The sequence below is a fragment of the Symphodus melops genome, assembly GCF_947650265.1.
Source record: "Symphodus melops genome assembly, chromosome: 16".
In the NCBI taxonomy this organism is placed as follows: Eukaryota; Metazoa; Chordata; class Actinopteri; order Labriformes; family Labridae; genus Symphodus; species Symphodus melops.
The window spans coordinates 11,531,981-11,559,150 of record NC_136706.1 but is presented as its reverse complement, the minus strand read 5'-3'; the positions used below and the strand labels follow the sequence as shown (position 1 = coordinate 11,559,150).

The 27,170-nt window shown below is 39.8% G+C and overlaps 1 protein-coding gene across 2 annotated transcripts; it reads right to left on the bottom strand.

The window, feature by feature from the left end:
- Positions 1–1,265: 1,265 nt before the first annotated feature.
- pnpla7a (patatin-like phospholipase domain containing 7a) lies at positions 1,266–26,360 on the bottom strand. Of its 2 annotated transcripts, XM_079364151.1 has the most exons (36): positions 26,221–26,360; positions 25,744–25,792; positions 25,011–25,088; positions 24,130–24,217; positions 23,877–23,959; positions 23,682–23,782; positions 23,413–23,553; positions 23,164–23,323; positions 22,712–22,792; positions 21,632–21,760; positions 21,372–21,452; positions 20,724–20,853; positions 20,531–20,602; positions 20,292–20,371; positions 20,003–20,158; positions 19,746–19,823; positions 18,721–18,926; positions 18,244–18,375; positions 17,994–18,117; positions 15,898–16,011; positions 15,694–15,760; positions 15,431–15,580; positions 14,761–14,824; positions 14,368–14,536; positions 12,191–12,373; positions 11,856–11,974; positions 10,686–10,842; positions 9,523–9,639; positions 9,308–9,377; positions 8,176–8,292; positions 7,909–8,057; positions 7,601–7,753; positions 7,314–7,433; positions 5,884–5,968; positions 5,249–5,367; positions 1,266–4,397 (listed from the first exon to the last, which is right to left on the bottom strand). In XM_079364151.1, exons 2-36 carry the CDS (start codon positions 25,789–25,791, stop codon positions 4,305–4,307), a joined length of 4,014 nt encoding a protein of 1,337 aa, XP_079220277.1. In that variant the 5' UTR covers position 25,792; positions 26,221–26,360; the 3' UTR covers positions 1,266–4,304. The 2 variants fall into 2 exon arrangements, with proteins under 2 accessions (XP_079220277.1, XP_079220278.1); XM_079364152.1 differs by lacking the exon at positions 5,249–5,367 and having other exon boundaries at positions 4,310–4,397.
- Positions 26,361–27,170: the final 810 nt, after the last annotated feature.

The following is a 27,170-nucleotide window of genomic DNA, read 5'->3' as shown; positions in this document are numbered from 1 at the left end:
AATTCCCCCCTGTGTGCTCATTAATTAGCTGATGCAAGTCTGCAATCCCAAGGGAGGGAAAAAGCTCATTATAGGACACATCAATAAGGTAGGATTAATCATGCTTTGGTATGTGTGATCCACTCTTTGTGATTGTGTGTGTGTGTGTGTGTGTGTGTGTGTGTGTGTGTGTGTGTGTGTGTGTGTGTGTGTGTGTAATCAGGCCCACAGGTGTGACACCTCTTCATTTATGATAATCTGTTTTCTTTAGCACTCTCTCTCCCTTGAGCTCAAAATAATACTCAGTCTGAAGATCCAGTTTTTTCTTGAACACTCACTCATCCATCCAGGATTTCTTATTCTTGGTGTCTGAGGGGATTTGGAGTGAACTGATGGTATTGTCATGGTGGACAGCCCAAAAAGGATCCATCCAAATCAGACAGGAGCCTGGATCATAATAAGGAAATAGGAAATAAAATTCGGATTATCTTTTGTTTGGAATCCTACGTATTCTCATCTGTTCAGCAGTCAAAATGAATCATTCACTTTTCAAGAAGGGAACAACAACACACTAAAATGTAAGGCAAACCGGTCCGCTTTTTTTCAGCTTTCGTTTTAGTAAAAGTTCAGACTGGAGAAAACATGAGCAAAGCCGAGTGAACTCAAGAACTGACCCTACTCAGGTTTGCATAAAAATCACCACTGTAATGCTTCTTCATTGATTTATAATTGATTTTTTGTCTTAACAATGCTTTATCTATTCACGTGAGTGTCCTTAACTTGCAATCTCATTTAGAGACACTTAAAGCTAGCGGCACCGAGCTGATATATGTTCTTTAGAGTCACTGAGAGTTTGTGAGGTTTGAAGAGTGGCTCCTTCTCAGGACTTTTATCAAATGACTGCTCAGTCAATGCTCTTAGTCAATGCATTGACTAATCAATTACTTGATTAAAGAAAAACAACAACAACCTGAAAACCCTGCAGTATTCGTCTAATGATTTATCGTTCAGATCATCATCAAGCAAACGTTTTCTGCTTCCAGCTTCTCAAATGTGAAAATTTACCAGTTCAAAAAAGCTATTTGAAAATACCTTGGGCTCTTGGACCTTGTGTGATTTTTTTTAACCATTCATCTCTTGATCGTCTGATTCATGGAAAATATAATTAGCTCATGACTGAAAGATGAATATAACTGCTTATTGCAACCCCTTAAATGCTCACGTTTTCTTTCTACAGCTAATTAGAAAAACCAGATGGCCAATTAGAAAAGAAAAATACCCTTGAGTACAACAACAAAGAGTGGTTTATTAGTAAGGACTGATTATTTAAAACACATTATCAAATAACATAAATATATAAACAATAACACCATGAAGTAAAGGCATATAGGTAAACGTCATTCATAAATGTTTTTGAATCATCAAAATGTACGTCCAAATCAGGGCACAAGTGGTGGCTGTATTTCCATCACATCATCTAAGGCTCGGTCACATTAACTTTGTGGCACAGTTCCACACATTACATAAGACCCCCCCCCCCTCTCACTCCATCCATTATAATGTCTCATTTAATAAAGAAGTGAAACATTTCATCTGCCAGACAACAATTCATTCTGCTTGTTTTCTGGAAACAACCCAAAACAAAAAAAAAAAAAAAAACACAATACAGTGCAAAAAGCCTTACCTCATCGGTTAACTGCAAACTTTTTTCTAGTTCTGCCTTCTTATCCTCTGCATTCAGATTCTGTTTAACCGACACCATATGGGATCCTAATGGTGTTTATCACAGGGTCCCTCCCACTGTCATATGTAAGGCTGCAGGCACAGAAGCACCAGTAGGGGCTAAGATCACAGCTCTAACAGGGAGGCTCACATGGTGCAAAATCAAGTGGGAAGAAAATACAATTATTAAAAAAAAAAAAGAAAAAAAAAAAGACTTATGAGACTTATAAATAGCTTTGCTGATTTTAGCTCCTTCCTGTGTATGTGTGTCTTTCGTGTCAGGCAGTGAGAAACAAATAACTGCAGCACTGAGAGGCAAACATATGGAAGCTAAAAATAAACTTGGATGGCTTAGTCACAATTTTATTTACGATACTTATAGAAAATGTTAGTGATGCAACGTGTTGGGTAAATATTCGCTGACAGAAAAAGCTCATTGTTAATCATCTAATTGATTAAGGCACCCGACCTGCAAAAATGAAACAATTGAAGGTGAGCTTCTCAGAACTGAGGGTATGTTGCTTTTTCCTGGAATGACTTTACAGTAAACAGAAAATCTTTTTTTTTTTTTTAACTGTTTGGTAAAGAAAAAAGTTTAAAGGGGGGTCATTAGGGGTAATTTTGATATATATTCGATATATATTTTTATTACTTTCTAAAATTAAGTAGACCGAGAGATTAGATTTGTTAATTGGAAAGAACATGTATAATAATCCCATTTTAATACATGAGAACAACGGCATCTTTAGTTGAGATATAAGAGAGATCATGTGAACTCTTATTTTACACAGACGTGTTAAACGAGGGTTTACGTCCATTTGTGAGTGTAAACGGTGCATTCTGTTGCTTATCTGGAATGATTGTCGAGCTGATTTGACTTTTTCCAACTTTCTAGCGCTTAGGTTGTATCGATGAATTAGTCAAACAAAGGGCAGCATAATCAACTTACTGCTTTTACAAACGTGTATATATAAAAAGCAATTTTGAAACAGCCTCTTCTTCTGCTTCTATCTCAAAAGTCGAAATTCGATCCAACTAAGGCGCTTAATCACGTCTTAACTTGCCAGCCAAATGACTTGTTCCTGTGCAAACCGGCTGCTGCACACAGCTCCTGTGCAGGAACTGTACTGAGACGAGTGGAGCTTCAGAGTTCAGCAAACAGATCCTCACTGTCTGTCTGCTGCTCAGTCCGAGTCTGAAAGATTCAAGGCAGAAACAGAAGGGTGACTGGCCAGCTGAGAGGGAAGCCTGTGCTTTGAAGTGGATTGCTATCATTACTCCCCCTCTCTGTCCCTGCACGGCACACTGGGTGCAACAAAAACGGAGTTGACAGCCACAGCCTCAAAGTGCTGCTTTTTTTTTCTTCTCTCTCTTTTCGTTTAAAATGAGTTTGTTTGGAAAGCTTGTTTTGGCGAGTCTTTTTGAAGACAGTGTTTAAACCTTTCGGGGGGGAAGGTTCAGAACTTTCCTTTTTCTATCGATCCGAACACAGCTGTTTGAACTGAATATTTACGTTGGAGGGATTTATTTTAAAACTTCACTCAACAGCTTAATCATGTATATCTTATCATTCTATTGCACACTAGTACAAATGCTTTGTCATTAAGTCTACCATTCTGTGTTTTAGCACTCAGAGAGGTTTAATCTAAAAGTGATGTGTCAGCATTAAGGTCATAATGAATGAGTAGTGGTGGACTGGTGTTTCCAAACTCTGCTACCCAACATATAAATGTAAATAGTAAAAAAAACAAACACACTAAGTGTTCTCAGACTAAACTACTTTTTGTTTAACTTTATCTATCATGAAGAACTGACGCAGATAATCTGATCAAATCTCGATAAACAGCATGCGCTTCATCTTTTTTTTTTTTTTTACCGGATTCTGGAGATTCTTCAGTGAACGTTTTCTAACGTTGTTCCCCTCCCTGGACTCTTTTTTATTTGGAAGGTTCATCAGTACCTTACATGAAAGAACTGCCAAATGTAAAAAGAAAACTGCAAAGTTAGCCAAAAGTGCAAACTTGTTCTCTCTCTCTCTCTCTCTCTCCCTCTCTCTCTATGGCAGTTTGTCAGAAATCTGTGTATCTTCGTGACTAGATGAATGTTAAACATGAAAAGCAAAACTCAAATCTATTCCTAACACTAAAATACTGTCTTCTTATAATTGACAAAGATTCAAACATTTCTACCTTCATGCATGGATTGAATATTTCATGGAAATAATATGTCCTCACTCCTTCTATCTGTCTTTGGACTGTTTTGATTTCTATAAAGGCTACATGAAGTGATTTTGGCTATCTCAATATGAGAAATGATTGCAGCTTCTGTTACACAATAAGAGTGCATAGTACTTACAGATGAATACATGTCACACCGGCTCCCTGTATCAGGTATTTTCCCCAGACTGTCTGTTGTTTATCAGGCACAGAGCTAACGAGGCCAGGTTTACAGATGCTAATGCTAATCTGTCATGCTGACAGTGAGAGGATCCAGGGACAGGTGCAGAGTCACGTGGGACGGACCGGAGGGTAAAACGTGAGCGAGACGGACAGGTTAAACAGAGATAACTTGTGTCTGGAATGGACCTCCTGGTTTGACGTCATTTAAAGTGGACTGGTGGAGGCGGTGGAAGCCCGAGGGTGACCGCTGTTGGGTGAGGCATTGTGGTGAGCGCGTCTATCGTCCAGCTCTTCATCCTGAGAACCAGAAGCGAGGTAACGTGTCAGTGAAGACAGAGCACTTCCTTTTGTTTAGGTCAGAATAAAATGAAACAATTCAAAGTGAGTATTGAATAAAAAAATGGTGAGAATAATGTAATAATGCAATCTCTAACCGACTGGAGCGGTTGTTTTCCTCTTTTGCTGAAGTAACAGCCTTTAAAGCATCCAGTATATAAAAAAAGGCTTTCCTCTACTCCTTTCTGTAATGGCCTGAGCTGGACACCACCAATCCATTCTAATGATCTCTTTACTCCACTCTGTGTCTGAAGAACTTGTAACAGATGTGCTTTTTCAGCTGATGGATTTAGTCCAGTTTAAACAGACTAACACAGCTTGTGATGTTAATCAGACCCTCTCTCTCTCTAAAAGCAGTGACAAACAACTTTGGGTGCCTTTTTTTTTTTTTCCATTCACTGCCTGCAAGGTTTGTGAGGTTGTTGGTTTTTTTTTTGTGGTCTTTTAACTTTTTTATTTGTTCCACAAAAAGGAAGCACACATGAATCTTAAAAAAGGACTCAGATATTAAATCTCATTCTTAAATGCTGGACTGATTTCTGACCTTGAGACATCGTCCTGCCTCAGATCTTACAGCTTAAACACGTCACTTTGATTAGAGGGCCTCGCATCTTCTTGTAAGTCATTTCAGACTCTAATTTGCGGCGTTATTATAAATTCTAAAGCATATCTTGGCCTGTTTCCAGGATGAACTCTAATCTCTCGTTGAACAATAGCCAACCAGACACTTTCGACTTTCCACAAGAGATGTGAGTGCTGCACTTATCAGAGAGACCCCGCCGTTTTTAACCATTATCACCAGTGGTTCGCACCGTGTCAGCCGTCTCTTCCCCTTCAGTATGCTCTCCGTAGCATTGGTTGTATATCTCCATGTCAGACAGAGCGCTCTCCAGTGCCTCCTCCTCGTAGTCAGTGTGGTAGTCTGACTCTTCTGATGGAGGGGACGGGTGGAGGACAGGAAGCACAGAAAGCACATTGTGGGTGAACGAGTTGGAATACGTGGTGAGAGGTGATAAAAGATAAAGTGGGTGTTCAGGTGAATGAGTCAGAGAGGCAAAAAAAAAAAAAAAGTGCAACATTGTGAGGAGTCAAAGCAGGCAGTTTGATGAAAAGAGGTTATAAATTGAAAGGGTAGAATCAGAGGGAAGATGACTGAGTGGTTGTTCAACACAGCTTCACTAAAAAACGCTTTCCAAAGCGAATCATTTTCTGTTGAAAAACTGACTCGTTTCATGCACCACGTTTTCTACCAGTATGTTTGCTTTTCATCGGCGGCGTGTTAGAAACTGAGAGCAGAATGACGGAGAAATGAAAACCCTCCTCCAAAATAAATCCGAGCGAACACTGGAAAGACAAACATGGATTTAAAAAAAGTAATAGCCTGTCTGTTATCAGAGACTAAGCGTGCACATTGTGTGTGTGGCTGATCGTGAGTGTGTTCTTTTACCATCCACCACAGCAGGCTTTACAGGCTCTATGCGGGACACTATTTCTGCCAGGTCAGTAAAAGAAGCATTGGGACAAGTCACCACCTGAAAAACACACACACATACACACACACACTTAAATGTACACACTAAAGAAATCACAGAAACAGAATAAGTCGTTTCGATCTGTATGCCAACTAATGTGTGGCCGCTTTGAGTACACCAGATGCTTAGTTTGAACGCCTCGTCTGTCAGAAAGATGTCATGTCTTCATCGTCCTCTGGCGAAAACATTAAAAGATTCACATCCTGACTTTGTTCATGCAAGGAGGATAAAAAGACTAAATCTGTTCACACAACCTGTCCATAAACGACAGCTGTTTGTTTCCACACTATGTAAAAACTGACCAGGAAACAATAGAGAGCAAAACTGGGAAATCGAAAACATACAGTAGACTCTTAATTCTTACTTTTTTCACTCCTCCATAGAACTACTTGAAATAAAAGTATGACCTTTAACCCTTCGAATCCCACACTTTGTTTTGAATTCTCTGCCACCAGTTTGGTCTTTCTTCTGAACACTCTGTATCTCGTGTCACTGGCAGAGATTTGTTCTTTATCCTTAAGAGTTGCCTCCCACAGTGAAACCTACTGATAGGAGGTAAACTAATTCACTGCCTGTGTGGGATGGTGACTGTTTTAAAAAAAGAAAATTGGACATATTTATAGTTTTCTTAGACAATTGGTGTAGCTCTTTTGTTTTTTAGCGCTCCAGCATTGTTCATGTTAATTCGTCAGTTTGTTGCTGTTCTGATCGTCACAACTTCTGGGTTTTTTTTTGTTGTTGTAACAACAACAACAACTCGGTTCTTTCCCCTTTATCCTGCTCATGTTGATTCTCAGCTGGTGGCAAATATGTCGTCTGTCTTATTCCTGTTCTCCCTTCTATCTGTCGGTCCTTTGTCTTTGCAAGGGAAAACATTTTTGATAATTGATAAATAAGCTTCTCTGCACTTTGAGCACTGCTTGATAAATGGTTCTAATGATCTGACTTTAACAGCTATGTAGCCCGAGGGCTTCAACGCGAGGCTGCTGCACTGAATGTAGCTGACACGCTTAACGCTGATGAGAAAATGAAACCAATGAAATAAACAAGTGAACAATTCGATGTGGATATTTTGGTTACATTTCCAACAGTGCATGGGGCGGGTTGAAATGTGACAGGCTACTTACTGTGACTCAGTTCAATACGAAATTCAGCAGTTTGCATTTTTACGGTTCATGTTACTTTTAGAGTTCATTTTAACTTGATTTTTTTTTTTTTTATGGTTACAGTTATAATGCAACATTCGAACGCCGTCACTACTCAGTATTGAACTCTCCTTGCTGGATAATTTAACTTTATTTTTTCTAAAATGTTCCTGTACATGTTCCCCTCCCTCCATCCTTACATTGTTCTTGCTTTGGGTGTTGTGGAACTCCTCCTGGTGTCTGTCTTTCAACATTTTCTCCACCACTCCACTGCGAATCCAAACGTCAAACACAGTCTTTCCATGCTGGTGTCCCACCTCCTACGTTATCCGAAACACAAACCATCACGTTTGAGTATTTTTTTTTTATTTTTTTTTTACTGAGAGGCAAATCATAGAAAGATGCTCTATAAAACTAAGTCATTCAAAATAACTTCAGACGAAACTACATGCTTACTGATGGGATAAAAACGTGTTTGAAAACTTACAGCAATCTCATCAAACTTGCCAAACTCCAGTGTCCTGTATCTGTCGATGGGAGGTCGGATGTATTCACAGTAGTCGCTGTTCTTCACAGACTCCAGCTGCCTCACACAGCACACGTAAGCCAGCCGAGTCTGAATCTCTGCCATGTTTAACACCTAAGACCCACAGGTGAAATGAGAACGGAACATATGCATCACTGAAAAAAAACACATCTCGGAAAATATCCTCATTGTTATTCATAGGACACATTTACTTTTTACACATCCTCATGCATCCACTGTTGTGTTTTCGCTTTTAATCAATCCATTACCTTGATTTTCTCAGCCAGGGGGTTGAGGCGTTTCCATAGCAGCCACCAGCCTGAGAGTGAGTCCCCATAATTAGTGAGGTTGGTTTCATCCCGGCTGCCCACGTCGATAGCTATCACCACTTTGGCCCCCATCGAGCGCGCCACATCAGCTGGGAAGAGAAGAGGGAGGAAAGGTGGGACAGGAGAGGGAGGGGGAAACTTTGTGAAATAATCCGACAGAAGTAAAGAAGTAAATTAAGTAACTCAAAAAGGTTGAGTTGAACTAACCTGGCAGGTTGTTGATATAGCCTCCATCCATCAGCAGGTGTCCATCTTTGGGGTCACAGAGAGGAGGCAGGTACCCAGAGAGAGACATGCTGGCACGGACATAACGCCACAGGGAACCTCAAACAGCAAAAAGGATATTCTTCAGTTTTAAGCATGAAGTAGTTCATTTAAAGCCACCAACCTGAGACAACAAAATCAAACCCATCAATGAATGTGATGTCAGGGCCACTTTTTTTCCCCGAAGCAAATAGAAATTCTATGTTTATAACTTAAGACATTTCCAAAAAGATTGTAATCACATTTATGCAGATCTGTCATTTATATCTAAAAGTCACGTATTATGCAAAATCCACTTTCATCCTTTTCTTACACTAATTTGTGTCCCGAGCAACCCCTTAATTAATAAAAAATATGACCAGTCTTTTACCGGCTCCACTTTTCAGAAAATATCTGCTCAAACAAGCCAATTGGAGATTTCCATTTGTGACATCACAAAGGGCAGTAACCCCTCCCCCAGGTGGCTGACACTCACACTGCTAGGTAAAGTTTGTTCTGCCCTCTGAGTCTGCCCTCTCAAACGTAAACAATCGGGCATGTTGCAAGAAATCCCGAACCACATCCCCCTTCTCGAGAGGAGCGTGGTCAGACTCAGCTCTTTCACATTTAAAGCTACAGACACCAAAAACAGCGTGATCTGAGCAGGCCTGAAATAAGAGAGGTTTCTAGGCATGATCTAATATAGGAGATTTACTTAAACTTGTTGAAAATCACAATAACAGGTGACCTTTAAATAAGCCTAGAGACTCTTTTTCTCAACATCTTGATCTGTATCTTTATTTCTTATTTTAGAACATTGTGTGAATAAGTATGTGCACATATCTGTACACACTGGACCGTTTGTCTTACACTAGATCCTCAATGTGCTTACTGATATTATTTAGGGACCTTTTCTCTTTTTACATTGTGTTGAATACTTGTTCTACTCTACGATTCACAAATACACTTTATATTCTTACTTTAATTACATTTACTGTTATTTCTTCAAGCTTATGTTCAGTATCATAGGAACTGCAGCTCTGGAGGATTCCCCCCCGGGGATAAATAAAGCATTTGTGACTGTGACTGTACCTACCATCAGTGTGCACTCTCATGGCCGAGGCAGTGATGTCAGTTGTAATATTGAAATATGGGATCCAAAGGTCCTGCATACACAAAAAGGTTAACGGATAAAACATAAGGCTCAAACGGTCCTGCACCACCAAAGGATACTTGCAGATGGTCACCTGCTGAAAATAGAGATTTTTCATGCTCTCTTCTATAGTGCCCATGAGACCTCATCTCACTTACCTCAATCTGTTTGCTCTTGAAGACATTGCTGATACTCGAGTTGAAGGAAGCTCCTGAAAACATGGAGGTGATCGGGTACGTCAAATCCAGAACCTTCTTGAACACTGATGTCATTTCCTGGAGGGGGGAGAGCCGCAAAGAAAATTCAGGTTGAATGTTTCTATTTCTTTCCTCGAGGTCACAGTTGAAGAGTTAAATTTCATGTAAAACTTCTGCTGGATCTGCATTCATAAGTGATTTATGAAGGTTCTTGTCTTTTAGTTTCTCTCCCTCCTGGTGTGTTCACTGGCTTTTCTTAGTAATTTAATCGTCTTACATTTACTCCGCAATGAAAAGCATCCATATTTAGACAGGCTCCCTGAATAAAGAAGGACAGATTTTTTTTATCACAACTGCTGTTATTTAATATCTGTTCAATACGGATGAACAGCATCCCAGCCAGCTGCTTGTAAATAAAACTTTCAGAACCAAGGACAGAGCTGGAAAACGAGGGGCTGGACATACTGCAGGAAGACAAATGGTAGCACATGTTCAGCCAGCTGATGGGGACAGCGAGCAGGTGTCTCAAAATTAGCCATCATGGATAGTCTCAGTATAAAAAAAACACACAAGGACGAATTCCATCTTAAAACTGGAATAAGTTCTGTTCATGGTGTTAATATGCAAACCATCTAGGTCTACTTTACTTCTGATACTTACATGTCGTAAGTACAGTGGGAATAATTAAATATATGAAAAGTAGAAGTGAAAACTTGTACACAGCTTCTCTGTTTTTAAACAGAATCATGTTTATAAGATCCTCCTCAAACTTCCTGTTACACACTATGATTTCTACACTAACGATTTCTGCCTTTGTTTGTTCGTTTGATCAAGGTCAAGATACATCAACGTTTTACATGAATTTTATTCAATACAGGCAGTAAAAAAAAATAGTGAGGAGTTCTGCTGTTGGCTTATTGACTTTGTGATGCAGAAATCATCAGTTTCAGATCCATCCACAGAGCTTTCATCATCATCGCTCTCTTTCTACATTGTTTTCACTTTTTTTTTTTTTTTGTTATGTCCCCTGTCAACATGAGAATCAATGCTCACAAATAAAACATCAATGAGTCTCTCTCTAAAATGTGGATTAAGAACCAGACTTGTGTTTCTTTGGCTCTCACCATTGCCCATTCTCTGGCTCTCATCCTCATGCGGCTGTGGCTGCGGTCTTCTGCATAAAGGGCCCCCATCAGGGAACCGATTGAGACGCCACCAATGAGGTCCACAGGGATGCCGGCCTCGCACAAAGCTCGCAGTACTCCCACTTGGGAACAGCCCCTGGACAAGAGGGTGGACGAATACACAAGGATAGGACAGAGGAAAATTAAATGTTTGAGCTGTATTAGATTTATTAAAGCTAACTTTATTCTGATGTGAACTTTTAGTATAAAGCCCCGTTTCCACACAGCAGTCCGGTACGGATCGGTACAGTTTGGTTCGATTAAGCCCGATCCCGTTTTTGTTTCCAGAGCCACCCGTGCCCTATTTGGTAGGCGCCGTGTCAGCCGGATGACGATAGCCGCTATGTAAATAGCGTCATATGATAGAATAGAATAGAATAGTATAGAATGCCTTTATTGTCATTATACAAATTGTACAACGAGATTACTTGGCTTCACCTTAAAGTGCACACAGCTAAAACCAAAAAACCACAAGAAGGGTCTAAAAAATGGGTCCAAAAAAAAAAAAAAGAGTGACCCTAGTTAACGGAAGGTGGGATATGTGTGGTAGGACTCATTACAGTTTGCAGCATACTAAAATTAAGCAGCTAACCGCTGCTAATAATTAGCAGCTAATAGCAGCTAACAGCTAACCGCTAACTAATAAATTCAAGAAAGGACAAAAACGCTACACAAACGAAATCAACGCTGGAGGACATCCAGCAGTTCATCTACTCTGTCTCTGTCATGTGACTCTTTATTACAAAAACTCAATCAAGCTTTGCTTCAGAGAAAGCTGTGTGCCACGAGGAGAAATACAGATGCAAACAATCAGCTGTGTTACAGTCAATGGTTTAAACACGGCAGAGTTTTGTTTGCCGACATAACACGGGAAGTGACGATTCTTTCAACCAATCAGCCGACTGCAGTGTTTAGCTCCACCTTTTCGGGTCGGCTTCACATTCTTGGTACCCCAGCGGAAGGGTCCCATAAAGTAGGACGGTACGGATCAGTTATTTTGGAATCTTTCCCAGGATTAGTCTGTGGAAACGCCGCAAAATGCGGGCCATACCAAGACGAACCAAGCCGGACCGCTCGGTGGAAACGGGGCTTAATAGATGGGACAGCTACCTTGCCCCTCCCCCTCCCAGGATAAGAGCAATAGCATTTCCTGTAAGGACTCGAGCCAGCCGTGAGAAGTCTGAGTGTCGGTCTGCTGGCTTCTCGAACACACGTTGATATAACTCCAACTGAAAAAAAAAAAAAAAAAAAAAGAGGAAGATGACTCTTAAAGAAGGAACGAGGAGTAAGATGGCAATATGATGTAGAACTGAGCATAAGATGGAAAAATCCTCTTTTTTTCAAACTTTTCGGAAAGTAACAGCCAGAAGAGGGAAAAGGAAGTCGCTTTGATGTGCAGATGAGAAATAAGAGAGAAAAACATAGAGCGTATTTTTCACTCTTACCAGTTTGGGCAGGCTCCGCTTGGAGAAAACCCTTCGGGGACACGAGAGGTGGAGGTGTCTAGAGATCCAGCTTCGCATGTTCAACCAGTCTACAGTTCCTTTGGGTGGGGGGCCGTCCTCTCTGTGCAACAGCACCAGCTGCTTCTGGGCCCGCACTGCACTTCCTTCCAACATACGCTCCAGCTAGAGGGGAGACATCAAGAGCAGATGTCTCAGAACATTTTATACTCCTCACTTTCATCAGACAGGCACTGGTGTGGTACAGAATTTTGAGTGATAGCTTCAAAAAAAAAAAAAAAAAAAAAAAAAGACGTACAGCAAACTTGTGAACTCTTCAGGCTTACATGAACACAGTAACAGAACATGTGCTGGCTTGTGATTCCAATAATCAAACATTACAAATAAAGATTTAAATGTAGGGATTATTATTTTGACAAACTATAACTACAAACATGTAGTCCTTTGGATCAAATCATTTATCTTTTAGAATTGCAGAAAGTCAGATGAGCGTTCCAGTTGAGGCAGTTTTAATGAACGAGTTTAATGAAAAAGGAAGGTGGGGATTAGAGATGGGGGGGTTAAATGGTCTGAGTGGAAGGTCAGCTGTGCCATCCAGTCAAAAGGCCCCCCGCATATAGAGGTTTGGTGTACGCTGAAGGCGAGAGGGTTCATTTGTGTTTGGCCTGAAAGATAAAAATCAACACAGAGCTATGACTCATTCCAGTCCTGAGCAAATATTGATCCATTCCCCCCCCCCCCCCATCTCCTGTTAAACGGGGTTACATTCCTCACTTCTCTGGGGCCATTTTTCCCTTTTGAAGGCAATTACCTTTCCTTCATCAGCTGGACATGCACCTTCACTCTTCCAGTCGACCTTTTCTTTCACTACATCTATTCACCCTTTGCTCTTTTTTTTTTTCTCCCTTACGGCCAAGGTCCAAATACAAGCCGGAGACTGGTAAGTAGGTTAAGCCTCTTAGTAGAACTGTGATTAAAGAGTACAATGATCAGCACGGACCTTCAAATCAAATCAGTTCATATCAAGATCGTGAGTCATTAATAGAGAGAAGATTTAATAAGAGCTCAGTCAACAATAACTGGAGGGATAACTTCTCTGGAGAGAGAAAAAAAACCAACAAAGGCTGATAAAGGCTCCGAGGCTTATTTAAGTCAAGTTTAATAAACATGAACACACGCACACGCAGCCTGAAATACACACACATGAACTAACAGGATCCTATGAGGTGTTAGAGTGAGCGGACTGCTGACAGCAAGTGCTCCAGAGCAGTCTTTTCGGGGTTTGGTGACTTGCTCAAGAGCACCTCGGCAGTGCTCAGGAATTGGTCTGGCGCCTCCCTAGCTACCAGACCAATTCCCGGACTTGGTTCTTGGTGCTTGACCCTACGGTTCAAAACCACTCATTCTGCTGTAGTTATCAGGCTCAACAAACTCTGAAACAACTTACCGGTGTTCATGAAGGCTTGAAGTGACGTCACTTAACCTGTACGTTTAGGAATAGCTGTCTAACAAATCTTGACAATCCCCCCACCTTGATAAAATACAGACAGTAGAGTAACAGCAGGCGATTTCGCTGATTTACTAAATAGAGCAAGACACAATTAGCGACTAGCTGTTAAAGCTAATGGGCAATTTAGCGAATATAAAACTGGATGTTTCCCTCATGAGGAGAGAACAAAAACAGAGCTAAACATGTTTAACTTAAAACAAAAAAAATTGCAAATTAAAAAGGAAAAATTGCCCTCATTGCTGATTTTGCTCAGTTACTGCTCGAATATAAACAGGCAAGAGTTTTTTTAGCGTGGCCATTTCAACTTTTCAGGATATATATACGATATTCAAATGTTGCCTTTCAAACATAATGTCAGTAACGAAATGTTACACACAAAAAAAATCAAGTACATACAATACATGTAAGGAACAAAACATCCATAATGTGAGGTCGGAAAGCTTTCCTTCATTTCAATCTGTTGTCTTTTGTGTCGGACAAAAAAAAGCAATCTGTAGAAGTCACCTTGGATTTTATACATTTCAAATATGCATCTTTCATCATTCTCTTGAACCTACAAATTATCAGTTGCTGCCTATTAAAAAAAAAAACTGGATTTTTTTGGCAATTTTTACTTTTGAGTCATGTCTCACAATTTTCCACCACTTACCTCCCCAACAGCGGGGTCCTGCTCTCCGAGTCCCACAATGATGATGCAATCAGCCTGACGGATGCAGCGCTGTGTCCAAGGGGTCAGTGTGTAGTCAGTCTGGTAAAGAACAATGCGATGGATGTCTTCCTGTTGGCCCAGCCAGCTGGACAGACGGTACTCATGCACACTGAAGAGGAAAGGAGTCCATTAATGACAGGCTGCACTGCCGTGCTTGGCAGCACCCTTTTTTTTCTGCTGTGCCAAGACAGCATACTTGAACTGAATTTAATAAGTGCGCGAGAAAAATGGGAAGCCTTAAGAAAATTTGTTTAAAAAAAATCAATAAAACCAAGTTTGAGAAAATGAAATCTCAAGCAATTTTGGATCTTTCGATGTACAACTAAAACACACCTGTCTAGTGCTGCAGCTCCAAGTCGCTGTTTGATGACATCACTGGTCAGCAGAAGAGTGGGACCTAGAGGAAGAGCACACCGGTTAAAATTAATGGCTACATCCAACGCCTTCACACTTGATCCCCCTCCACTCTTTTTCGTTTAAGATTGAATCAGACAGGATGATCATTTATAGAATAATTCGAAAACCGAGGTAGTGTAACATAAACTAAATCTACCAGAGCGGAGAAATAAACTTCACTGAAAATATGGAGCTCACATCCGTTTAAATGTGTATGAAATTCATGTAGATGCAAAGGAATATGAGCAGTGAACAAGCATTTCCGGAAAATACTTTTCTCCATGTTTATTTGTGTGAACTATGTTTTACTTATCTGAAAATGTGAAGGTTGTCTCAATTCCTACATAAAGATACCCTATTCCTTGTAGCTCTATGAGGCAATTAACTACTGTATTTCAGGATGCCGTTTTAAAAATTAGAAGAAGAGTCGACGCAGTACTTATCAAACAGGAAAATGTTCCTTTGCTCGAGATCCTACAGCAGAATGCGTCTAAGAAGGAAATAAGACCATGTAGAACCTGAGGTGTCCTCGACCCTGGACGCCGCCTATCTCTGGAAGATGGTAGTGAAACACACACGCGTTCATTCAATTTGATCTGTATTATACCTATTGCAATAAGTGCGTGCTGCAGCTCCAGGGTGAAGGCAGTCAGAGGTACATCTTCTGATACAGGCAGGACTGCCACAGTGGAGAGGTTGGAGGCTTGGTTTCCTGCATCCCACTTGCTGCCTGGTGTGTGGAGGGCCAAACTGCGAGCTAGGAAAATGCATAAATATTAACAAGGCTCTGACTTAACAGTAAATTGACTTTAATCAAACTGGCTAAGCAGCCGTGGGGGGAAGAGTGTATGCATACGTAGGTAAACAAACCTGTAAGAGGACCGTTCACCTGCCGGAGGATCTTCTGTCCTAATAAGTGGATCAACCTGGTGACAACCTGCGAAGCACAAACCACCAAGAGATTATTCAAAGGCTCAATGTAAGGGGTTAGATCGTTCTTCTAGCTGACCTTTGGAAATCCCTACACATACAGTATGTCTAATCTAAAACTAATGTATCATTAATTAAGAGAACCTGAGGGAACTTCCTCTTGATGGAGCTGAGCGCTCCCTCTGGTAGCTTCGCCAGCTCGGAGTCTCGTACAGCGTGCACTGTGGTGGCTCTGTTCTGATGGGTCAGGGCCTCCACCTTCAGGAAAACCAAAGACACGTGCTGAGTTTACTCCGCCAGGAAACAAATTAACACGTTTAAAAACAAGAACAAAAGAAACCACAATACTTCACTTTGGCTTCAAGACACAGTTATTTGAAGGAATACGAGATACAGGTACGATCATGGTGGTCGAGCTTTATACCTTTCTTTATGGAGTTCTAATTAACTTGATGGGGGAAAAAAACATAATCAAGATCTCTCCATCTCATGATCCAGAGTTGACGTCAATACAGCTGTGCTAAATTTGTCTCAGAAACTCAACAATTACAATCTTATTCCCTCCATGACAGAAGCTGCAACAAGCACTTCCCTCCTGCAGGTTACAGTAACCATAGCATCCATCAACCCAGGTATTATTAGAAGCATCTCAGCAGAGATGAGCAGCACCAGCCAATGGAGAAGTGGCTTGAACTGTGACAAAGTGACTTTGCTATATGGAGCATATTAAATTAAAAATGACAAACAGTGCTGGCAACACTTTCTGTTTCATTTAGACTTAAAGCGGACAACTATGTAAAACATAAGTTAACATGTTTTGTATTCTTTCTAAGTGTAATCTGATATTTTAAAAAGGTATAAAATATGTATATTTATTTTCCTACTCAGACAAAAGAAAGAGGTTTTGGACCAGGCTGTACACGTTTATTTCTTCTTAACATGGCTGTTGATGTGACTTCTGGGGCTTTTGGAGTCAAGTTAGTCTCTGGAGGATCTGCAGCTTTTTGCTTCTCAGCACTGGCTTCATATGTCAACACCAGAGGTGGCCTAAATTTAAAAAACATGGGTTTGTTTGTTTTTCAACGATTTCATTTGAAAAATATGTTCAAACTATGAGGTTTAATTCAGAGGTTTTATAGTCTGAAAGGAAGCTTGCTGTTTTTTGCCCGTTAAGATACAAATACGGTGAACTAATAAATCTAAATAAATAATGAGGTATCATCTTCAGAATCCGAATTGGTTTTTATTGCCAAGAACATTTACATATACAAAGAATTTGTCTTGGCGAAAATAGCAAGTACTTAAAGAGGACATATCACCCTTTATCAACTTTTAAACAATCCCCTGTGCTCCAAATGAAACATCTGTGCTGTGTTTTGGTCCAAATATAACATTAATCAAGCAGCTGAGGAGGTTTGTGACCCTGTGTAAACCAGCTCTCTCGGAACGCTCCGTTTTGGTGTGTGTGTCTCTTTAAATACAAAGAGCCAACCTGAGTTTTCCTGGTAGACGTCCCTCCTCTGTAGTGAGAATAAAAATGGCTGACCTGTGCAAAAGTTGAGCTCTAGGCTTGAGGTGGAGTCAATGGGTGGAGATACCAGGGGAGGGGAGGGGATTTTCTTTTTTACCAGAATCCAACTTGTGATGTCACAAACTGAGAAAATTTGAAACAGAGCATTTTTCTCTTTGTGGTAAGACTTATGCAGACCACAAACAAAGGACTGGAGGGATTTATTTTAAATGTTGTGGGTTGATAGACACTCAGGTTACTCAAATAAATGTTCAAAACACAGTAAAAGTGGATTTTTCATAATATGTCCCCTTTAATTAAAATATGAGAACTTGTTAATCTTTAAAAAAATAGAAATACTTTAAAGCTTGCGTTTAGTTATCTACTTACATATTCATAAGATGTAATTGGTTGACTTATTATTTAGTGGCCTTAGGGTCATGCATGGAGGAGCATCCTGGCAGTATCTGTTTTCTTACTGACAGTGAAGATTCTCTGGTTGTGATGATTAACTGCTGTGAATGAAACAAACTATCTTCCTCATGCATATTTAATTTGGAAGTTTGGCCCAGAGCTACTTATTCTGATATACAGTCGTTCATATTTATGAGGATACTAGAAGTGAAAGACGATTTTAGCATGGTGCACACATCGTAGATATTCATAGTTTGTTTTTTTTCTTTTCTTTTCGCCTACCATCTGTCGTCCCTCTCACCACAGTTGCCCTTACCACTCCAATCAGGTCTCCACGTCCGTACTCTCCTATCAGCTCCTTCTTTCCGTCCTCCTTCAGGATGACAGAGCGCAGTCGGCCACTCAGCACTATGAAAGTACTGTCCGATTTCTCTTCTTGCCTGGAAATCATACAGAAAACTTGAAATCACTGCAAATAAGTGAACGACATGGTGAGCCTGTTAACATGATTTTAACCATTTCAGAGGACCTTTTGTTCAACACACTAAAGGTTAAGAGAAGTTTACCTGTACACTGCTCTACCAGCTTCCACAGCCATCCAGTCAAGAGCAAAGTCTATCTGTCTGACAAAAGACGACATCCTCTTCACCACAGTGTGAGCCACGTTCAGCACAACCTTCGGCTCTACTCGCATTATCCTGAGGAGGAGACCAAAATTATAAAAAAAAAAAAAGGGAGGTCCAAGTTTGAAATACAGGTAGGTTGAACCAATTCAAAGGCATGAAATGTGTTTGTTGCGTGCATGTTTTCTTGGAAGTTGAATTAGCATAAACTTACTCTTAATTGGAATACAACAGTAATGTGTAACTATGCTGGAGGTAAAAACATCCTTAACAGTTAAGAGGAAGGAGACGCTGCAGGTGAAATCTAGCTCCTCTATCTACCACACACAGCTTCGCTAAGAGCCCTTGAAGCTCACTGTGAGGCAGCTAAGAATGCCGCATATCGTTTTTGTTGTGTTGAGCTGTGTTCATGTGACTGACTCATAGAAGTGGGTCTTGGAAATGGAGAGGAAGCTGCAGTCTCGCTGGGCTCGAACGGTGAATATGAGCGGCTCTCCGGTCAGGACAGCGAGCTGACCGACAAGCTCTCCTGGGTGTGTCACGAACAGACGAGTCTCTTCTTCACGGTCGATCATCCGCTGGTAAACATGGAGGAGGCCAGAAATGACAAACTGGATGCTCACCTCCTAAAGAAAAAAAAAAAAGAAAAAAAAAAACAGGCGTGAAGAGGAGACATTTCTCAGTAAGAAGGTGAATGGTAACATACAGTACAGGTTTTCAGATAGAACATATTGATCTGCTGTTAGATCCAAACCATTGTACACCAATTATTACGTCAATATAAACAACATAGACACAAGACAAAGGTCTGTTTATCTTCTTGAGCTTTATGTACTGCACCACAATGAAATCTATTTTTTCAGAAACACTGCCTTTATATTCTATACTTCACTAACTAATTAGATTGAAGTTTTCTAAGATTGCATTTAGAAAATGCAACTGTGAACAAGGCCTTTATTGATATTGATAGAGCATTTTAATGCAGCAAAATGATATGGAGACAATAACAGATAATCAACAGCAGATGCATGTTAAAAGAATTTAGAGATTTCACAAAGTGTCTGCACGACATTGTGAGTTATAAAAAAAAAAAAAGTGCACTTTCACCAAACAAAGTGATTAAAGGGATTAAATCATACTGTTGTATTTGTGTGGTTCAGTTGAGTTCAGCTCAGATCTTTGTGATGAATGTCAGCTGGCTGAGGGTCAGTGTGATCAAAGAAGGGTATTCAACTAATTGTAGCTGTTAGAATGAAACCCTCACAGAAAAGGTGGAGGCTCAGGTTGCCCCTGAAACACACAACTAGATTCGACAGATTCAATTTTGAAGGATGAGCTGAAAGGAGTGCGATTAAAGTTTTCTCACTGACGAAGGACACCAAAGGGAACGCTCAACGTGAACCATGCGATGCCTCTTGTACCCAGCATGTAAGCTGTCGTCTCACCTGGTCGCCCTGACGAGCCACCACAGACCCAGCTTTGACTTGATGGAGGGTCACTCTGCCCTCAAGCAGACTGGGGTCCTCCAGGACAAAAAGATATGTGAAAATTAATATATATTCAGAAAACATACTTATTTATATCAATGAGCTCTACTAATGTATCCTACCTGTTAGAAAATAAAAAACTATTTATCAATATTTCCCATTAAACATGTTCTATAAAAAACAAGTCTGTGTATCTGTTTCTATCAGCCTCTCACCTGCAGCTGGATGATTCCCTGCAGGTCCTTCTTGGCAGCCTGGAAGATTGTGCCGCTCTTACTGAGGTGGATGGCATCAGAGTGCCCCCCACTGTCTGTGTAGTGAAACACTTCTGACGGAGTGTGCTGCATTGTCACACTCTTCTTCAGACTAGACTGCAAAGGCAGACATCAGAGAGGGACAAGTGAGAAAAGGTGAGGCAAGCAGAAGCCCGAGCTGCAGTGCATGCTGGGTATACTGTGTTTATACAGACAACTCAAAGGAGAAAAAAAGGCCTGGAGTTCTTACTTTGGGAGTAATGACAGGACTGGGTGGAGTCTCTTCTATTGTGACTCGAGCTCGCTCACACGCCATGTTCAGGTCATTACCTGCAGATCAGGACAAAGAGCGAGGGAAATTGGTTTTGGTAGGTCTATATGGATGTGTGTGTCCTTGCTAAAAGATCAGTAACTGTGATAAATCTGCGCAGGAAATGAATAGAGATAAATGCCATTTTGGAGATCACCGAGTTCTGAGCAGTGACCCACCTGCGCTGTCGGTGGATATCGATGTGGATCGCAGCTTCCTGTGGCTGTTTGAAGGGCTGTCCTTTCCACCATCTGTTTGTTGCAATGTGATGTGTCAGCATTGGATCAGTCTCAAAAACAACATAAAGAAGACCCAGTGTGTGTGTGCGTGTGTGTAGAGTGTACGCTTAGAGTAAGTGTGTGTATGTGTGACCTGTCTCTGTGGGGCTCTCTGCGGTTCCAGCAGGTAACTCATCCTGAAAGTGCAAACGGCGGGTGGTCTTCACCGAATTTGCCTCCGCAATCATGTTGTTTACATTGGACAAGGGCACCGCCTGACTCTCCTGCCAATCAGCCAATAAAAAACAGTCAGTCAGTCAGTCAACAACGTTCTTCTTTTTAGTTAGTGAGGAAACAACATATAAAGTAACACTAACGGTTCTAGTCACTATAGATTTGAAGCAGACGGAACTTAAGATATTGAAAACATCACTGGGTTGTGAGTTGTAGTAGCACATTCTTATTGATATTAAATCAATATTTATCCAACATTTATTAAAATCTGTTTGACTAAATACTAAAAATATCCTTCAACAATTGGAGTATTTGTGGTTATCATTAAGTCACACGCCGACCTGGGCTGACTGCCCTTCTTTATTATGTGGAAGGGCTCTGATGCTTTCTGTTTGCTTTCAATCAGAGTTCTGAAGAACCGAGTCATAAAACCACGCTTAATGTTCTGTGAAATTAGCTTGCTTGAGTGCGCTTGTGCGGTTGTTTATGTACAAATTCATACACAAGCTCTCTGCAGGACTGTATGTGTACACGAGAATGTGTGAGCGCTAATTCATCTCCCCCCTACCGGATTGAAGAGTTCAGTTGTGAGGCCCAGATAGTTATGTAACGCTAACAAGGTGACTCTTTGGAGGCGCACCATGATTATCTGCAACACAAACAAAACCAAAGAGTGAGGAGAAACAGAGCAGATGTATATATATATATATATATATATTCCACAGCAGATGTAGTTACACCCAAATTAGATACAAATGATTACATTTTAAAAAGGTTAACGATGCATTCCAGAAAAACAAACACTTGGTTGTGTGCACAATCTGTTACCTGGATGACACGAACAAGGGTTTCTGGGTATTTCTTAAACACAGACTCAAAGGCTGACGCAGGTAAACGTAAGATGGTGGAGCGAGTTGCAGCCCGTGCAGAGACGGTCTTGTATGGAGCTGGATAACCCTGACAGAGGAAAACCCGTTATAAAAGAGATATTAAGCAAAGACAGAGGGGACAGTCATTGAAGACTTGGCCGCCCACAAGTCCACAGAGTAAGTCACTGCAAAGAGAACATTATTTATAATGAGGTTTAAGTGGAAACTTAAGGCAAGTTTATTTCTACAGCACATTTCAGCAACAACTCAAAATGCTTCACACACGACATCAGAAGCACCAAGGCTAAAAATCACCAAAACAAACCAGCAATCACAGATTAAAGATTTAATCTGAAAATATGTTAAAATAAATAAAAAGATTAAATAGGAAGATGCCAAGAATTTGTTAAAATAATTCATTAAAATCTAATTTATTAAAATAAAATTAAAAAAACATAGTTAAAACAGAAGCTCAAATATCTAAGACTACCACCGTTCCGTATTGTGAAATGAAAAAGAAATGTTTTGATGCTTTAGCATTTTCGTAATAAATTTTTCTTTGGCAGTTTTGGCAGTTTGATAAACTGCCAAAACTTTGTTTTCAGAGTTTGATTTTATTGATTTCTCTGAAAACATGTTTTAGTTGAGTTCTACTTATTCCAGACAGAACAAGTGAAAGTGTCTGAAAAAGAACTCCATTTCCCTTTTTTATATCATATTTCAATACCAATTCTAGATGTAGAAAATAAAACACTTATTCCTGTCCATCACAGGAACTCTGAAAGACAGAGCTCCAATATAAGAATTTTGCAGGCCAGAAAAATCGTCTAAATGAATTAGTATCCAGGAAAATCAAGATAACGGGCAAACAAATACAGCTGAATACAGAGTACAAAAAGATTGGCTTCTAATCAAGGGAAGTGCAACTTGAAATGTGAACAACTGAGAGGAGAAGCAAAGAGAAACAAATCAGAAGTCAAACAAGGACGGAAGCAGAGAAGTAAGTCTGAAGAGCAGATGGAGGAAATAAGGAGCTCACAGTGATGATGTCCAGAATACTGAGCAGGCTGTGCACACTGTCCCCTGGGTGCACATCCTTTACAATTGGTTCTGTACCATCCTAGGAAGAAAAAAAAACAAACAGAAAAACTTCAAATTACAACATCCAAAACAAAGATTTTGGCCCCTTTAAAGTGTGTCTGATTGGACTACATGCTACAGCCACAGGTGAAGTAAATATTGACAAAAGCCAGCAGCTGACAGGAAAAAAAAAACAAATGTGGACAGGGCTTTGGAGAGCCATCTTTTTTTTTTCTTGTAAATACAGCACTGTGTTGTAGTATTACTTTACTGTTTGTATTTGTTCATGTTGTGTGCACAGGGGTTAAAAGGTAGGACACTGAAGGACTCATAACATGGAGTCCAGTAAACATATTCTCCTGATGCTCACGATTTAAGATATTTGAGTTCTGCGTTGTGTTATCCACGTACGTTCTCCTGGATGCAGAGTTCTAGTCTTCCATCCTGGACTACATAGATGCTATCATCATCGTCTCCTGGTCTGAAGAGATTTTCACCCTCCTGCAGCTCGATAAACACCATGTGTCGACACAGCTCAAGGAAGAGGGGCTTCTCAAAATGACCCAAGACCCTACGACCAGATGCAAACAATTAAAAAAAACAAAAAAAACTAATTCTTAAAGATGTTCAATCCCAATAAGAAGTGCTGTAATAGTCCACCTGACATTCTTCAGCATGTAGAGGACCTCGGACGGCAGGTTCGAACTCTGCACGTCAAACTCTGTCAGGTCGGCCTCCAGCAGAGAGGGAGGGGGTTCCTTTGGCTGCAGTGTGGGAGGATCTTTACGGATCCTCAGAATTCTTTTGGAAAGAATAAAAAAAAACAAAAAACTTTAATTTAAATCGACATTACAAGGGCCAAGCTCATCAGATGAGTTGTTTCAAGGTTCCACTCGCATATACAGAATAAGAATAAGAATGAGGCATACTTGCGAGCTATGCTTAGAACTTTGGTTCTTTTGCGAATGCGCTGCGGTTGTTTTGATACTGAGGCTGAGGAGGAAGGAGGAATCGAGGAGAGTGTCTGGACCTTAAAAAAAAAAAAGAAATATATTTAAAGATTTAAATTTGACTGTACATATATTTGTGAGTGAGGCTTTGTCAGAAGTGGAAATAAAAGAAACCTTTCGCATTATCTTCCTTCCGTAGAAAAGTACTTTATCTCGTTTTCTGAAGCGATACTGCGGAACACCAGGCTGTTGTTCTCCTTGTAAAAATAAGAAAAAACAAATGCATGAAAAAAAAATACTTTAAAAAAGAAAAAAGACAACACAGGCTTTACTGAAGAGTTTAGGATTGTAGACCAAAAAAAAAAAAAAAGATCTACAGCACCAGAATAAGTATGATGGTGTTTTTTTAAGAGACTGGATGACTCACGAGCAACCTTAAACCTCCGGTAAAGGAAGAGAACCACAATCCCAATGAGGGAGACCGCAACAGCTGCTCCAATGAGAGCTCCTGTAAGCTACAAGACAGACAAGATCATTGGCACAGTTTCAGTCCCACCGGGAAGAATACAATGAAGTCGGACACAACATAGAGCAACTAAGCTGCTTTTTAGTGACTTAATCCTTTAAAGTTGTCCAAAGCTGTGTTCCAGTTAATTACCACATACTGATTCTAAGCAGGCTTTGAGTATTAAGTGTGTTTACACTATAGAACTTCAAGTAAGAGAGAACCTATGATAACAAGCTTCGACTTCAGATCAGATTTCTCCAACAATGGAAACCCCAAAACAAACAGAAGAGAAGCCCACTGCTGGTTTTATTCATTTATTGTTATTAAGACTATCATATAGACTGCATGTCAATATTGTATATGGCCTTTAGACATGGAACAAGATATACATGTGGGACACATGTTGATAAAGGCATGGTTGCCAAATAACTGAAATATATTTTTTAAATACAGAGTAAAGTATTTTAATTTAATTATTAAAAAAAACCCTCTATATTTGAGTTTTTCACTTCTTTTAGTTTGACTGTATAAACCACAGTCTACTTAACTCAGTTCTCCTCTGATCTGATTCACATTTATCAGCAGTAAATAAGGCAGTACCTAGGGTTCATGACTTGGGTTGGAAACCAGCGAAATGGCAGCAAGAGAGAAACCTAAGTGATCAAAACACTTTGAACAAGTTGAACCATCTCCAATAAAAACAAAGTAGATCCGAACCCCTCAGTCTCAGCAGCAAATTAATGTCGGAGATATCATTGCTCATAGAAAGCATCGTCTGCTACTGAGTAGTATTTTCATACCATGGTGGTCTGCATCCTCTCCTCCACAAACTTTTGCAAACGCATGGTGAATTCACTTTTGCTGTATTGGTTCAGCACCTAAACAGATAACATAGGTTAACACGGTTCATTTAACACAAATGACAGTATGCAGTGGTGGAAAGGCTTTTCTGATCCTCTGCTGTGATGAATTATACGTTCAACTTTCATTGGAAATGTTAGCAAAGCCTCTTAATATTTTTAAGAATAAAGGAACTCAAGTAATACTTGATCATATCAAATACAAGCATATTACATCATAGATTATTGCTCAACAATAAATGTAAACTGACCCTAGTATTACTTATCAATCATGACAGAACATGACAGAATCATCAACATTATTTTGTTTGTGTTAATGTCTTGCTTCTCAAATTTCACGATAATTATAGTAAAAATAGGAAAGCAGTAAATCATCATATGGCAAAACTAAGAAGCATTTAATAGTTTTGCAATCCCAAAAATTCTGCAGCCTCATTCTCTGTAGACTCATCCATCGACTATTTGTTTTTTAGTAACAGTGAATGTGTTTGTTCATTTGTAAAACAACTGGTGACTCAGACTTTCCCATAGAGCAGTAAATGAGGTCTGATCTTGACTAGTAGTGAAAGACCACAAATACAGGAACAGTCAGTGTAATATTTTAATAATTTAACTCCCAATTAAATTCTCACATTCATGTACCATTTATGTTATTTCACTTTTACTGACTTACACTTGGCCATTTGCACAAAGCTCCATCATCTTCTTCATGGCTGTTCATCCTGTATAAGAAGAGTAAGCAGGCTTCTGATATTTGGTCACAGTAATGGTTTAAGAAGTGAACAAGTTACATTTCAAAAAGAGGTGCCACTTTGTTGGAAAAGGAGAATTAACTACGAAAAGAGGAAGATCGAGTAGATTCGTCAGCAGGTTTTGACGCTAACGATGCTATTTTCCTGACTTGGTGTCTTTGTATAAGTTAGTAAAGAACATCATTGTACTTTATGAGCCTCCAATAAAGTAACTTACTGATGTTTATTTTAGGCGGCTGACTTATTTGTCTCAATTGTAGCTGTTAGCTTGACGTTAGCTAAAACAACACTGGCTAGCAGCTGGCGTTACCACATCTTTTCAGTGCTAATATACAACTGAAGTCAGTTTCAAAACATTGCATTATGAATTCACTGTAGGACGAATAAACTAGGCTTACTTTTCGAGGACTTCTGATGGGCGCTACCTCATGAACATTCCAAACAGCCGATAGAGTAAAGTTAGCTGGTAGCCATCAAAGTTTTCTGTACGCTGTCACTTCCTTAGACCCGCCCATTTTTCCGTGTTAACCAATAGGAGTTTTGGTGACTGCTGTTGCCTTGGTACCGTTCAAAGCTCTTATCCAATCAGGACCGGGACATGCACATCCTAGTCTTCCTGTTTACAACACAGACTGTTTACAAAGGCGAATGAAGGCATCTTGTAATCAAGGATGAATTAATTTGTCCCCGTACTAAATGACACAAAACTGTAAAAGGAGCTTTTAACGTTGGTTTGAAAATGTGCATTAAAGTGCATGTAATAACTAATGAGTGTTTGTATTTAATGTATCTGAAAGTTTTAGCTCCCAGTAACTTTTAGGTTAAGATGTTAAAGCCAACGATGCATAGTTATACCGATGTATAAAAACAAGTCATGCTTCCTTTTGATTAGTTGATGAAAGAATTTAAAAAATGTGAATGGTTCCATAGCTTTACTATCATGTTATGAATAGTATTTGAGTTTATATGATCTGTGTATCAGAGAGTCAGAGGTTTTATTAAGTATATTCCACAGAGCATCACAACAATAATTCGTCTACATCTTCTGTCCTCTGTCATAAATGTATTATCTTATCAGATAAATTTTTTAGTTTTATTAATTTATTAATTTATTAGTTTATCTTCCCTCCTGCTATATTTATTTATTTTTAGTATGGATAACCACCTTTATAAAGTATTTATAAGAAGCAAATACCGCCCATATAGTGAATTCACTTGAAGTCTTTCATGACATTTACACTAAATTGTCCTAGCTTTCACAATTTATATCACTGCAACACAATTCACACACTATAGGAACTTTCTTTAATTTGTTTATAATGGCCTTTCAAGTTGACAATATCACCAT